The sequence below is a fragment of the Amphiura filiformis genome, chromosome 3, assembly GCF_039555335.1.
Source record: "Amphiura filiformis chromosome 3, Afil_fr2py, whole genome shotgun sequence".
Classification (NCBI taxonomy): domain Eukaryota; kingdom Metazoa; phylum Echinodermata; class Ophiuroidea; order Amphilepidida; family Amphiuridae; genus Amphiura; species Amphiura filiformis.
Genome location: NC_092630.1, coordinates 68,899,519 through 68,912,183, shown reverse-complemented (window position 1 = coordinate 68,912,183; position 12,665 = coordinate 68,899,519). Strand labels below are relative to the sequence as shown.

Sequence of the window (12,665 nt, the reverse complement as noted above, 5' to 3'; positions counted from 1 at the left end):
TTTGGTTAAGTATGTATACAACCAAACAGTAATGGACACCTTTGATAATCACTTCATAAACTTTAGTGATTGAATTAGCCGGCACAGAAATAAGAAACTCCCTGTTAGTTTTACACCATTGCAATGGAGCAAGCCAAAGGAATACATTACACAATGGCAGGCAGATAAGAGCTTTGGAAAAAGAACTTGGAACTTACTTTCTTAGTATGAAAATATTACATATACACTTAGAAATTAATGACTCTGATATCTCATAGCGACATGGCACACCAATTGGGAATCCGAGCTTAGTTAATACCGTATCACATAATTGTGAACAGTTTCCCCGCAAGAGAGAAGGGAACTAATGTGATTTTCTTTTAGTACATGGTGCTGTGTATTTGGGGTGTTATTTTGCTACATTAGTGGAACCAATGTTTATTGGAATCTATGCATCTTTACACAATAAAACTAGAATTGGTTCCATTTTTCCATGTGCCCTCTATGCTTCAGGGTCAAAGGTCATGAACAATTTGTGGTATATTACAACATGATAAAACAAATTTTTAATTTTTGCCCCATTATGACCTTTAACCCCTCATAGGAAGCATACAGGCATGTAAGGATGCCAAAAAACATTGGTTCAGTTCATGTAGCAAGACAAATGGATGCTAATTCAAATACAACTACACAGATCCATGTTCTACTTTGTGGAATCAAAAAGTTGCTGGACTCAATCTAGGCTCTCATGTGTTACTTTAGATTTGATACAAGATGATTTGCTGGTGCATTTCATGATGCCATGGTATAGGAGTCCCAATGTTAAGTCCAGTGTTCTGCTTTTTCCAATTGCAACAAGCGCATCAGGAATTTGGCCGCAATCTGTTACTTCCCCAGGAAAATTTTGCTGCATTTTTGTTGCAGCAGAAAAATGCCAGTAAATTGAGTTGGGAAGAAATACAGTTTGTTCTGAAAAGTGATGAGTAATCTGCTCTAAAATGGTCAACAAAATACACATGTCAAAATGAATAGCTGATTCTGATTGAATGTGTTTAAACAAATCCTCATTTAAAAAGCAGGCATGATATTGGAGGATTTCGATCAAAAAGAAGGAAAAGTACCAAAAAAGGAGACAAATTAATGAATTAATGTATAGGGAAGAAAAACTCAGAAAGGATGAATTGCTCTAATCAAAGGAAGAATCTCATCCATGAAAAAGGAAATCTTTGTGGTACACAGAAAGAAACCCCATTGGTAACATAATCTATATAAGTTTCTGATGATTTGAGGTCAAGTGTTAGAATGAGACCATCAGCGCCGAAATAAGGCACGCCCTTCGCCAAATACCCGTGAAAGTAGGCGGACCAAAATTTCTTCGGTATGCGTGTGACCCGTAAACATTGAACCAAGCAAAGAGCAGAAAATGTTAGTTTTGTTGTTCCACTGGAAAATCAGCTGGTTCACACAATAGGCCCAGCTCCCCGAGTACACTTTCATTTTAGTTTCCAATCAAGTTTTCAACCCGGGTTTTCAATTTTCTACAATATACCGTGATCGTCGTAGCTAATTCTCTCTCTTGAAATTTCAAAGGCATGGGTCAGGCGTCGGACCCTTGAAAATTAGCGAGGACCCTTGAAATTTCAAAGGCAAGGGTCCAGAGGAACCTTGGATTTTTCTTCTTATTTCGAGGCCTGGAGACAATGGATCATGAAATGCCCCTATATTGTGCTATTGTGACATCAAAAGACATACAACTTGAAATAACACACAGATATGCATTTTTGCTGCTATCATTTAGTCTTATTTTTCACATCAAAATTTTCGGTACAAAAAATATAAACAATTTTTTTCTTTAAATACAAAATTACTTTTTAACAAAACAACAAACCCCTGATAAGTTTTATCTGAAAAAGCTTGCAACACTTTCCAAACTATGTCATCTTATAATGAGGGCTGTCTATAACTCAACAGTGAATGGATGATGGCAACTTTGCTATCACTTTGGAACACCAGCATAACAGCATATGGCCGAGATCTTTGCTGCCGGCTGTTAAAATGCAAAAATTACCAACCTGAATGTTCAACTAAATAATCCAGTATGTCCAGCAGGACTACATGTATTCTCCAGGATGTCACACAATTTTCAAGGTTACATTGAACCCCACTTTGAAGAAATGTGTTTAGGATTGATTGATCAGCAACTTGATTTGTCAAGAACTTTAAAATGCTATAAACAAGATTATTTCGATGACAGTGTTCAATATTATCTTGGTAATGTTTCATAATGTTTGTAACATCCCAAAATATGACTCATTACTAGAAGAGAAATTGGGGTCTGGTAGAAGCCATGTCAGCCTCTTCAGTAAATAAGTACAATTATATTGGTGGTTAACAGATGTTTGCTATTTAAGTTTTCTTCTTTTACCCCAACTTTCATGTATTTTGAACATTGTAGGTATGTTCGGAGGGAACTCAAAAATTATAATTTCCTCTTAGTTGCAGCTCAAAACAATAATCCATGATTTGGTACTATGTGGCAAAATGATTTTGCAAAGGTTTCATTTGGTTTATAACACAACAATATAACAGAAATCCAAATTTTGAGCATTACTTGGAATACAGAAAATATATAATCATGGCAATATTTGGTTTTTCTTATAATAGTCTTATACATGATTTTGTCCTATTATGTCTAATCAAGCAATACCTTCATCAGAAGTACTAGTAACTAAACCTATTTATTATAATAAATTAATATGTTCTTTGGCAATCATAAAATATAACAAAATATATTACTTTATAAATTATATCAATTTGACAAAATAAAATCTGTTTATATATACATTTATTGGTTTTTGTTTGTGATTGCATAGTTTTTTTTTTTAGTTTTTTTTTTTTATCCTCCAAGTCCAAGCATTGCTGGCATTTATTTGAATAAATGATGCTCTTCAATTCCCCCCTTTGTCCCTAGAGTTCCTGGTTTGACTTCAGAATCGGATACATGATGTCATTTATTGTAATGTCTTTGCTCTATATAAATTTCTGTATGGATTGTGGCCAAAGTCTACTTCTTGCTCTGTTGTTGTGCCCTGAGGACTCTCTGTAAGATCTTCTGTTCTTCAATCAGAAAAGCACGAACAATCCTTTGTCTGACAGCCTTTGCACACAGTGTACCACCATATGCTCTTGACACCGTCTTTTTAGGCTTGGACATTGACATGAGTTTCTTGGGTCTAGCGGCCCACACACCACATCTTGATGCCTTGGGCTTCTTCTTGTGGGTATGATAGACCAGCTTGCCACCAGGGGTCTTTACAATTCTGACTTTGTTGGACTTGGTATTGTAGGAGTGACGCCTCCTGTAATGCAATCGCTGAACCATCTTGGATCAGTGATTCAGGCCCGTGGATTGCATAGTTCAATATAACTCATTGGAGTTAGTATAATACAATCTGTACCAGAATGATCAGTGCCCATAAGTTTATGGTGTTTATAGAAGAGAGCTCTTCCAATTGGATCTATATGATGACACTAGAATAATTTGTTATTGTAGTATTTGAAATGAATGATTTCCTGCTTCAGCAAGTGTCAAAAACCTATGGGTATCAATCATTTGAATACAAGTTGTATTACGTGAAACATCAAGTACTGGATCATTCTTGATTTGGATAAGGGAAGATAAGCAGTTATCCATTATAATTTAAGGTCCAAAAATTAGTACATCACAAGATATATATATAAACAACTTAACCATACAAACATCTGATTGGAACATGGGCAAGATATGTGTGCATACTGTGCAACTTGGTAAGTGAAACAAATTTTGAGTTTACAAATGATCTTATGCTAATTAATTGAGTGACAATCAATTAAAAATTAACCTTTCTTACATTTAGTCAAATTTGACTCTATTCATAGTAAAATAAAATCTCCCTAGCTTTCAAATTTGACCAGTGTTATTGGCCTGTTTGACCCAAAGTGTCAAATTTTACATAGATTGAGTCAAATTTTACATAGATTGAGTCAAATTTGACATAGATGAGTCTAATTTTACATAGATGAGTCAAATTTTACATAGATGAGTCAAATTTTACATAGATTGAGTCAAAATATTTCAAATCTAGTGAAATTTGACTAGACCTTTTTAAGAGTGTAAATTTGAATATTACCCAAATAGAAGAGAAGACACACCCCACTGTGGATGTATCTTTTAAACGTTCAATTCTAAAGATATGATGCAGGGCAGACATTTTCTTATTGTTCTTTTTACTTTGATTTACTTATTTTTCAAACCTGATTGGGCCGGCATGCATCTTGTTACACAACTGGTGTTATTTGGCAGTAGGGGCAGATGTTCACTTTGTGTTCAATAATTTGTTCAGTGATAACTTTTGCATTAATTATCAATTTCAAAATTACTCACAGATTATATTTGAACAAAATTCTAAAACTTCAACGATATCTTGAATAAAATGTCATAATGATCCAGTTTGACTGGACACCAAATCTGCATTAATGCATCAATTTGGTACTTCCTTGGCCCGCATTCCATCTATACAGTATACAGGTGTATACTACACTGCAGCATACTTTCAGTCTTTCAATGCAATGTTAAGACCTTCTTCTGATTCAGATTGCTTGGCTTAGGGATGAAATCAAAACTCTACCGGCGGGTGACCGGCAGTTCCATCCGGTTGCCACTGTTTAGAACAATAGCAACCGGATGGAACTGGCGGTGTACCGACGGTCGAGTTTTGATTTCATCCCTTACACAACGAATGCTACCAAAAGCCCACATTGATCTGGATATGAAAGAACTACATTAATGAGGATTAAGTGTCCAGTGCATAATGCCCATTTGAGTACAATAACACATTGGATATTGAAACCAAAATCAGACACCCTCCCTTTCATTCTGGTATTGGGATTATATTTTATGGAAATCAAAATTTGTGTATAATCTTATTTCAAAAAATAAATTATAGGAATTACAATACAGACCATTTTATTATTATTATTATTATTAAACTATTACATAATCCACATATCCCTTGCTTTAGTCATCAGCTGTCTTCATTCCTGGCCTTCCAGTCTTAAAATGTCTGAAAAGAAAATCATAAAAAACATGATGGTCAATACTCTGAATTAAACCAAACTGGCTAGTACAAAGTACAAATAAGTGACCATATTTAAACATTTTAACAAGGCCGATGATTGATTAAGATACTATAAAAAGTCACAAGTTCAAATCCATATGAGTACACTATTCAGTATCGAAGTTACGTAATATTACTATGTCAACAGGATCACGCTCTTGAATAATGAACCATGATCGAAAGAATCACCACACAAAGTATATGGCACTCAAAGGCATACCAAACTGGCGTGATCCGGTAACCAAGAGAATTACGTAACCACTTCGATGCTGAATTGCTTTTGCATTTATGCACAACAGCCAAAAATCTCATGATAATCAGGATATTTTAAATCAAAGCAACAGATGAAGAAAGAAGGTTGTCACTCGGAGTCAGGAATGCTCCTCCCATGACAACAATTTGATTAATGTGAACAAAATATTAAAATGAGAAACAAAGCATATCCAGGTGCCCAATCCAAGCCATGTATGCTTCTTGCCTTAGTAATAAGTCATGGGTACCACTTGGGGTTCAGAACATTCTATACATTTTTCTCCAGGATATCTTATTGTCATGATCATGGATTGAATCAATGGTTGATTCTGTGAACAAACATTTTTTACATTTAGAGCCTCGGATCATGGGTAATGGTGCAGCACACTCAGATACTCAAATGAAAAATCCAATCCACGACTCAACTTGTGAACAGAATAACATGCATTGACTGGGATGAACTCCAAAATAAAAATAAAATAGAGAATTTAAAAAGTAAAGTAAATCAATGCAGAATTTATGTAATTAATGGGAAAATGTATAAAAGTAGGACGAAATACAAAAAAGGCATGGCAGTAAGGTAGATCAAGGTCGAATCAACTCCAATCTGCAAGATGTCTATAACATCTAGCCCCACAGGATCTGTATAAAATGATGTTGATAGAGAACTTCCAATGCTGATATTTATGAACAAGTAAAACCAAAAATACATAAAGTACGGTAATTGAACAGGTAATACAGAATGAATTCTGCACGTACCACTGCCGATAGAGTGCTTTCTGTAGCATGACTGGTCTCTGTAACAAGCTTCCTTTGATCTTGAGAACTTGCTGATAACATTTGACACATTTCATACACACACACAATCTTGTGATTGCAAGAAGTTGAAATAAATAGCAACTGGTATAATTCCATGGCAAAGCTGTGTCAGCTTGACAAAGGAACAATTACAGATCCTCACAACATGAGTACTTCCAAGATTTTTCTCAGTGCACATTTACCGGGATGCATCTTCAAAATGCGCATGCAGTTAAAGAGGCCGGTCGAGTGCAGATCCGTCGGAACACGCTTTTCAATACGGAATAAATACTAACCTCATCGTGACATCATCCAAGCAGCAAAGGCCATTTCCCATTGAAAAAGCATTATCCTACGGATCTGCAGTCGACTATTCTGGTTAAAGACATTGATTAGATGTGGGTGACAAGCATCCTCAATGCATTGATGTCACCGACTGCACGAAGCATCATATCGGACAATGATTACAAAATGATCTATAATGAACTATCCAGAAGAAAGAACAGTTTACCAACCCAAAGTGTTACAATTAAACAAAACAACAAATAAACAAATCTCGACCGGGACACAACCCAACTTGAAAAAAAGCAAGGGAATGTGCCGGCATGGGAATCAAACCCATGGCCTTATCCATTAGGCTACCAGAATGTATATATCCATAATGTAGTGCATAATTTATCTGGTTTAATTAAAATACTGACATAAGCAGAAATCTTGGTTTTTGTAAAGTTTGTTTTCCCATTAACAGATAGCTTAGTTTTAAGAAAACTTGTGCAAACAATATTTAAATTTATTTTCTTTTTTAGTTCTGCAAAAGGAAAACAACAACAAAAGAACGGCAGCATCAACATTTTGTAGACCCAGAGGACTCGGGAATCTGTTGTGTAAAGGTACATATATTTGGTAAATGCATGATTAAATATTTTCCAAAAAGTTGATTCATTCTTGTAATAATCAAATACAATAATGTAAAGGCCTAAACATGTTTTTAAGTTATATAAACAGTAACTTCCACAACGGTTTTATTTTCAACATACCAAATATTTTCTTCACCTGCACACTATCATGATTATTTCAATTAGTCTGGTAAAAATGATAGATCCTTCTTGTAATCAACACAGCCTCAAAAATAACATAATAATAACATTAATTCACAGGAAAATGTAGTAAAAATGTCAGCTGTGTCAGTAGACCATGCAGGCTAACTTCTCTTTCCAAGTTGACTGTCAAAGTAAGACGTTAAACTGGGAGATATTTGTGGTGACAGCGGACGTCCTTCGTTTCTGGTGAGTGAACTTCTAACCTAACCAATACTTCCCTATCTGTGAATCTTGTCTTGGGGTGCACTCCTACAATTAGCTGGCTTGCAGATTCACACCAATATTTCATTATTGCCTTGGTTGTTGAGTGACTTATTTTTTAAGGGTAATTATACCCTGAAGGAGTTAGTTGAAGTTATATTTAGAGTAATAGACTGTACATACATACACACACATGATTTCTGTTGAATGTCAAGTGCAATGTTGCAAATTTGCTGCAAATGTGATGTCAAAATAATCACTGAATTTTGTTGCCAAAGAATGTGCCTAAAATCACATAATTTTGTATAAAAGTAGTATTACACTGCATTGCAATATAATGCCAGGTAGTAATATGTGTAGGCTACCCACTTAAAGTTGTATTGCAACCATTGTACTAAAGTTCAGAATATCAATTTGTTGATTACACATAACATTTATGAAGATTGACTTTTTGAAAATTATTTCTATCAACTTTGTTTCCTTTTGGCACACTGTGCTTGTACTTAAGTATTATTTGTCTCTGTGGATGGGGTGCGGGTATGTGTTACACCCTCCTTAGTATTAGCCCTGGTTCTAAAAAACATAACTGAAGTATGACCCCAAAATGTTGCAACTGGGTCGAATGATGTCCATACACGGATATGTTTTGATTCTTTCATATTAACATTGTATAAACATTAGGTTACCACACATAAGAAACCAATTTCAATAGGAAAATCCTATATAGCATTTTATTACAACATATCACTCCATATAAAGATGATGAGTGCTCAAACCATCTGTACACTGCTAATATGATATAGGTTGTAGGTTTAACTCTCATGATTTGCCCCTTCCCAGTGTGGTTTGAACCCTTACCCCCTTCCTGCAAATTGGAACCTTACAGAGGGGGTCGATCACAGACATGATGCAACAGACACCACAGATAATAATAAAACTGATTGACAACTTAACTTTTCCCTCTTATTCACCCCCATTTTACTTGAAATTTGTAACCCACTTAGATGACCCGGGGGTGCTTAAAATGACACTAGCCACGTTTTGGTTATTCACAGTATTACCCAATTGTCGTATCAGGGTAATAAAAAGTTCCCCTGGATTGTGTGTCATTTTTTCAAAATGGGTCACATCTCTTAGAAATTACTTTTAATTTGATCAGGCACTGAAATATAATAAATGGAATATTGATATGTCATTTTCCTGTCTAACAAATTAGAGCAACAGACAACTATGCTACATTCATCGCTAGTGTCGCCTTCAGTGGCGTAGTTAAAACCCCCTCTTGCCCCCTCCCCCAATAGGATGCTGGCTACCAATCTTTTACATTTAGGTCTCTTTTGCCCATTTGTCAAATTTTGTCCTCACTTGAGTTGTCTTGGCCCCTCCCCTGTAAATACTGGATACGTCACTAGTCATCTTTGTATACTTGCCCAAACAATTGTTTTTACTCAACCAGTGGTTTTTTGTCAGATGTTACGTAAATTTGGCGCCAAGCAGCATAATTTCTCAACTAACCAAATAGGGGTTCTCAGAAATGAATAGAACAACTTGGTACAATACAATTCACTGTTTTGAAGTTCATCCTTTTAAACACTAGTTCAACAATACACCCGTGGACGTACACCCCAAAATTCTTGAAAAATACATCTTAATAAGGTAGACTTGTACCTTTAATTCATCCGTGAGTAATGAAATTGGAAGTTCTGGTTTATCTCAAGAAAATATACATAAGCCTAAGCAAGGAAATATATCAGTTCATTTTCAGTGCAAGGTGTAGGCGGTTTTCCATACAATTCTAATTTAAAACATCAATTTACTTTCGTATTTATAGTTTGTCATCAGACATTAGTTTTCACTTGTTCCGATATTTATCACCATTTGTTTGTACATGGAATGTTCTAGAAATTCAATGGAAAATCCGAGTAAATAATCACAACCACTAGAATGATCATGATAGCCACAGGATGAAGTGGTGGTGCTATTACAGTAATCATATACACAGGTGAATGATTCCGATTGGTTTGTGTTGAGGTAATGAGCTATTTTTAGAATGATGTAATATGCCATGATTAGTGATGATAATTCTTAGTTAGCAGAATGGTCGACTGCAGATCCGTCGGATAACGCTTTTTCAATGGGAAATGAACTTTGCTGGTTGGATGATGTCACAATGAGGGTAGCATTTATTCTGCATTGAAAAGTGTGTTCCAACGGTCAACGGATCTGCACTCGACCAGCCTCTTAGTCAGTGGTGGTACAAAAGCATGCTTTCACTTTTCTTTCTGTTAACAATCGATGAAGACAGCCTCTGATCAAACCCTGCGCAGAACCATTGTTTTACTAGCATCATACATAGTTGGAGGGGTGCCATTTTGATCTTTCCACATCAATTTAGAAATCCCATCACAAAAAAGGGCGAGTTTAGAGTCTCTCCAAACAAGGAAGAAACATAACTTAGATAATTAGCATCAATGTCCCATGAGGTTAATCACTGCCACATTAGGTGACAAAATATAATTGATGAAGGATTTTATCTTGTCATCTACATCAATATTTGAACAGGAAAAAGATGAGTGATTGATGAACGCAAGCAACAGCTATCAAAGTGCCTATCCAATTTATATTTCAAGTGCACATAGGGCACAACAAGTAAACAGATTATTACCACTTGGTGTATCAAATCACAGAGTTGTGTTCAAATTAGAAATCACAACAGTGGCATAGCTAGAATGGCTTTTGCAAAAAGTTATGGGCCTGGTGTCTGGAGATCAATTTACAACACATTTAAACAGAGGACTTTGAATAATGGGCAGGGTAACTGGAATTACGTCACAATTTAAAAACATGTATCCTAGGTCTAGATAATAGGTGCCATCAGCAGCCATTTTGGTTCCTACATGATGTTATTCACGTGTCATAATACTTTGGTTCAAAAATACATTAGTTAACATTTTTAGTTTATAAATTGAGCAAAAAAAAATATCCTGTAGTAATTGATGGAATATGACGGCGATTGTCAAGTTATTATATGCCTGACAGAATTAGACTGTCTCACCGGATAGTATTCTCCTCTGCCGTCAGTGTAATCATCCACTCACTCCACATAGTGAAAGAAAACAAACTGGCATGCTGCAAAAGCTATAATTTACATGTATCTTAGGTCCAGCATTGTTGTGACTGGTCGACCCAACATTGCCCTTACGAACTCTCACCCTCCTGATTTAAAGTAACAGAACACCGAGATACAAAGTTATTATCTACTGCTCTATAACACTGTACCTGGGTTACAAGAAGAGGAATCAAACAAAGGGAACACCAGGAGGGAGAGAGAAGCAAAGTCTGGATGGTAATATTTTGTCATAAGGGGAGACAGCCACCTGGTGTGGTAACTTCACTACTGGATTCATTGAATGTATTCAGGTGTGATTTGGTAGAAAAAGGAAGACCTTGAGAACATATCTGTAGAGTTACCATGTCACCAGATATTACAATGCACCTTCACTGCTGTGTGTGTATGTGTGTATTTAATGCCAGCTTAGTGTCTTATGAGTGCATCTATATCTCACACAGCAAGTGCAAACCTTGATATTTTCCTAATCTTAGGATACAAGGTCATCGTTAGGATGGGACTATTGAAATTAACAATGACATTGAGTGGAAGGCACTGGAAGATAGCATCTAACTATGGAGGAGTGGGACAGATGTAAGAAAGCAGATAGCATCAACAACTATTAATGGTATGCTTGCATAATCATGTAGAAAAGCAAATTGTGAATTTATCAAGAGCAAGTAGGATAAATCATTGGATATATGAAGACAATGTATAAGAAAGAGCCATTTGCCTGCTTCTATAATAATAGCAAAGGAGAGAGACCTCACCAGCATTCACTGAAATTCAGACCTAAGTGTTCTGAGACCTGCTGGTTTGATCCAGATTCATGCGCTTATTCATAAAAGATGTCAAGTGCATAATATGTATGTGTGGGATGCAGGTTTGTGTGTATAAATATAAACAGCATGATCAGATTGTTGGAAACATACAATAAGGAAACTATATGAGGAAGGCAAGGACTGGGTTGACAGGTTGACCTTGGGAAATTGATTTCATACAAAACCTTAACCAGGATAAATTATTCTGACAGGACTTTCTGGACAACAGTATATTGACAACATACACAAAGTAAGGCCAAGTTATAGCCCAACCAAGCTGATGAAGAACAAATGATTAAGCTTCATGGAAGATCAGAGCCATACCAACTGTTTTTCCTACTCAATGAGTTAAGAAATACAGAAACAAAACAAGGTAGTTCTTGTAAACCTCATCCTGGAGCTGAAAACAATATCCATCTCCAACTTCGATATGGAACTTAACAAAGAACCAAGCAAAGCATGTTCTATTACCTGAATGGAGACTTTCTTGGATAAAGTGTTATCTTACTGATATTGACAGGTAAAACCAACGCTCTGCAGGGTCTATTGTTCTATTGTTTCCAATTAGAGCGCTGACATATTGGAAAATGTTGCCAATCAATATTCATGAGAGTGTACATTCAACGTCCAGTTTATAAATTGTGTGAGTTGTGTTTGGTAGGTGTGAAATACATATGACTGGGCGTTTTAATTACGTAACGAATAAAGGCATTGACATCGTCGAATGGCTGCCCAGTGCTGTTATGTGTTTAGTTATTATATAGGCCTAATAATTATTTTTAAATGTATTCATCATTCCTTTCTTTTCCCTTCTCTGTACTTATTCTTTCCTAGGCCTACATTTTATCACTCCCTCGATCTCATTGTCCCCTCTCACCCTCCCTCTCTCATTCCCATCATTTTCCTTATATTTCTATTTATCTATACTTGTCTTTATTATCCCTTCCTCCAGCCCTCTCTCATTCTCCATATCCCCTCCTCCCCTCTTCCTCCCTCCCCCTCCCAAGACTTCTCACAGAGGTGAATCTGTCCCTCCCCAACCCCCCCCCCTCATGGGGTACGCCACTATTTCTATACCAATCTCCTTCTTAAAATAAAATTAAATGGAAATTTCTTAAAACAACCTTTATAGGCCTATACTTATACTTACAAGTATACGTATAGCGATTACCATTATAGTGTAATATATAGATATATGGACTGGAAATGGCAGCCTTCATACATTCTAATGTGTAATCGATCACCAAGA

General features: G+C 36.0%; 2 protein-coding genes across 2 annotated transcripts in view; both read right to left on the bottom strand.

Moving 5' to 3' along the window:
* Positions 1–1,849: 1,849 nt before the first annotated feature.
* On the bottom strand, positions 1,850–3,407 carry LOC140149030 (large ribosomal subunit protein eL34-like). Its single transcript, XM_072171177.1, has one exon. The coding sequence runs from the start codon at positions 3,359–3,361 to the stop codon at positions 3,044–3,046; it is 318 nt and encodes a 105-aa protein (XP_072027278.1). The 5' UTR covers positions 3,362–3,407; the 3' UTR covers positions 1,850–3,043.
* Positions 3,408–4,141: 734 nt separating this feature from the next.
* LOC140147455 (uncharacterized) overlaps positions 4,142–12,665 on the bottom strand; it is a 122,004-nt gene continuing 113,480 nt past the window's right edge. Inside the window, exon 9 of the mRNA XM_072169233.1 lies at positions 4,142–5,081. The gene's annotated coding sequence lies outside the window, so the exon portion shown is untranslated. The remainder of the gene's footprint in view (positions 5,082–12,665) is intronic.

Bases quoted from the DNA above. Each gene is read 5' to 3' on its own strand.
- LOC140149030 (XM_072171177.1), bottom strand. From the start codon at position 3,361: ATGGTTCAGCGATTGCATTACAGGAGGCGTCACTCCTACAATACCAAG.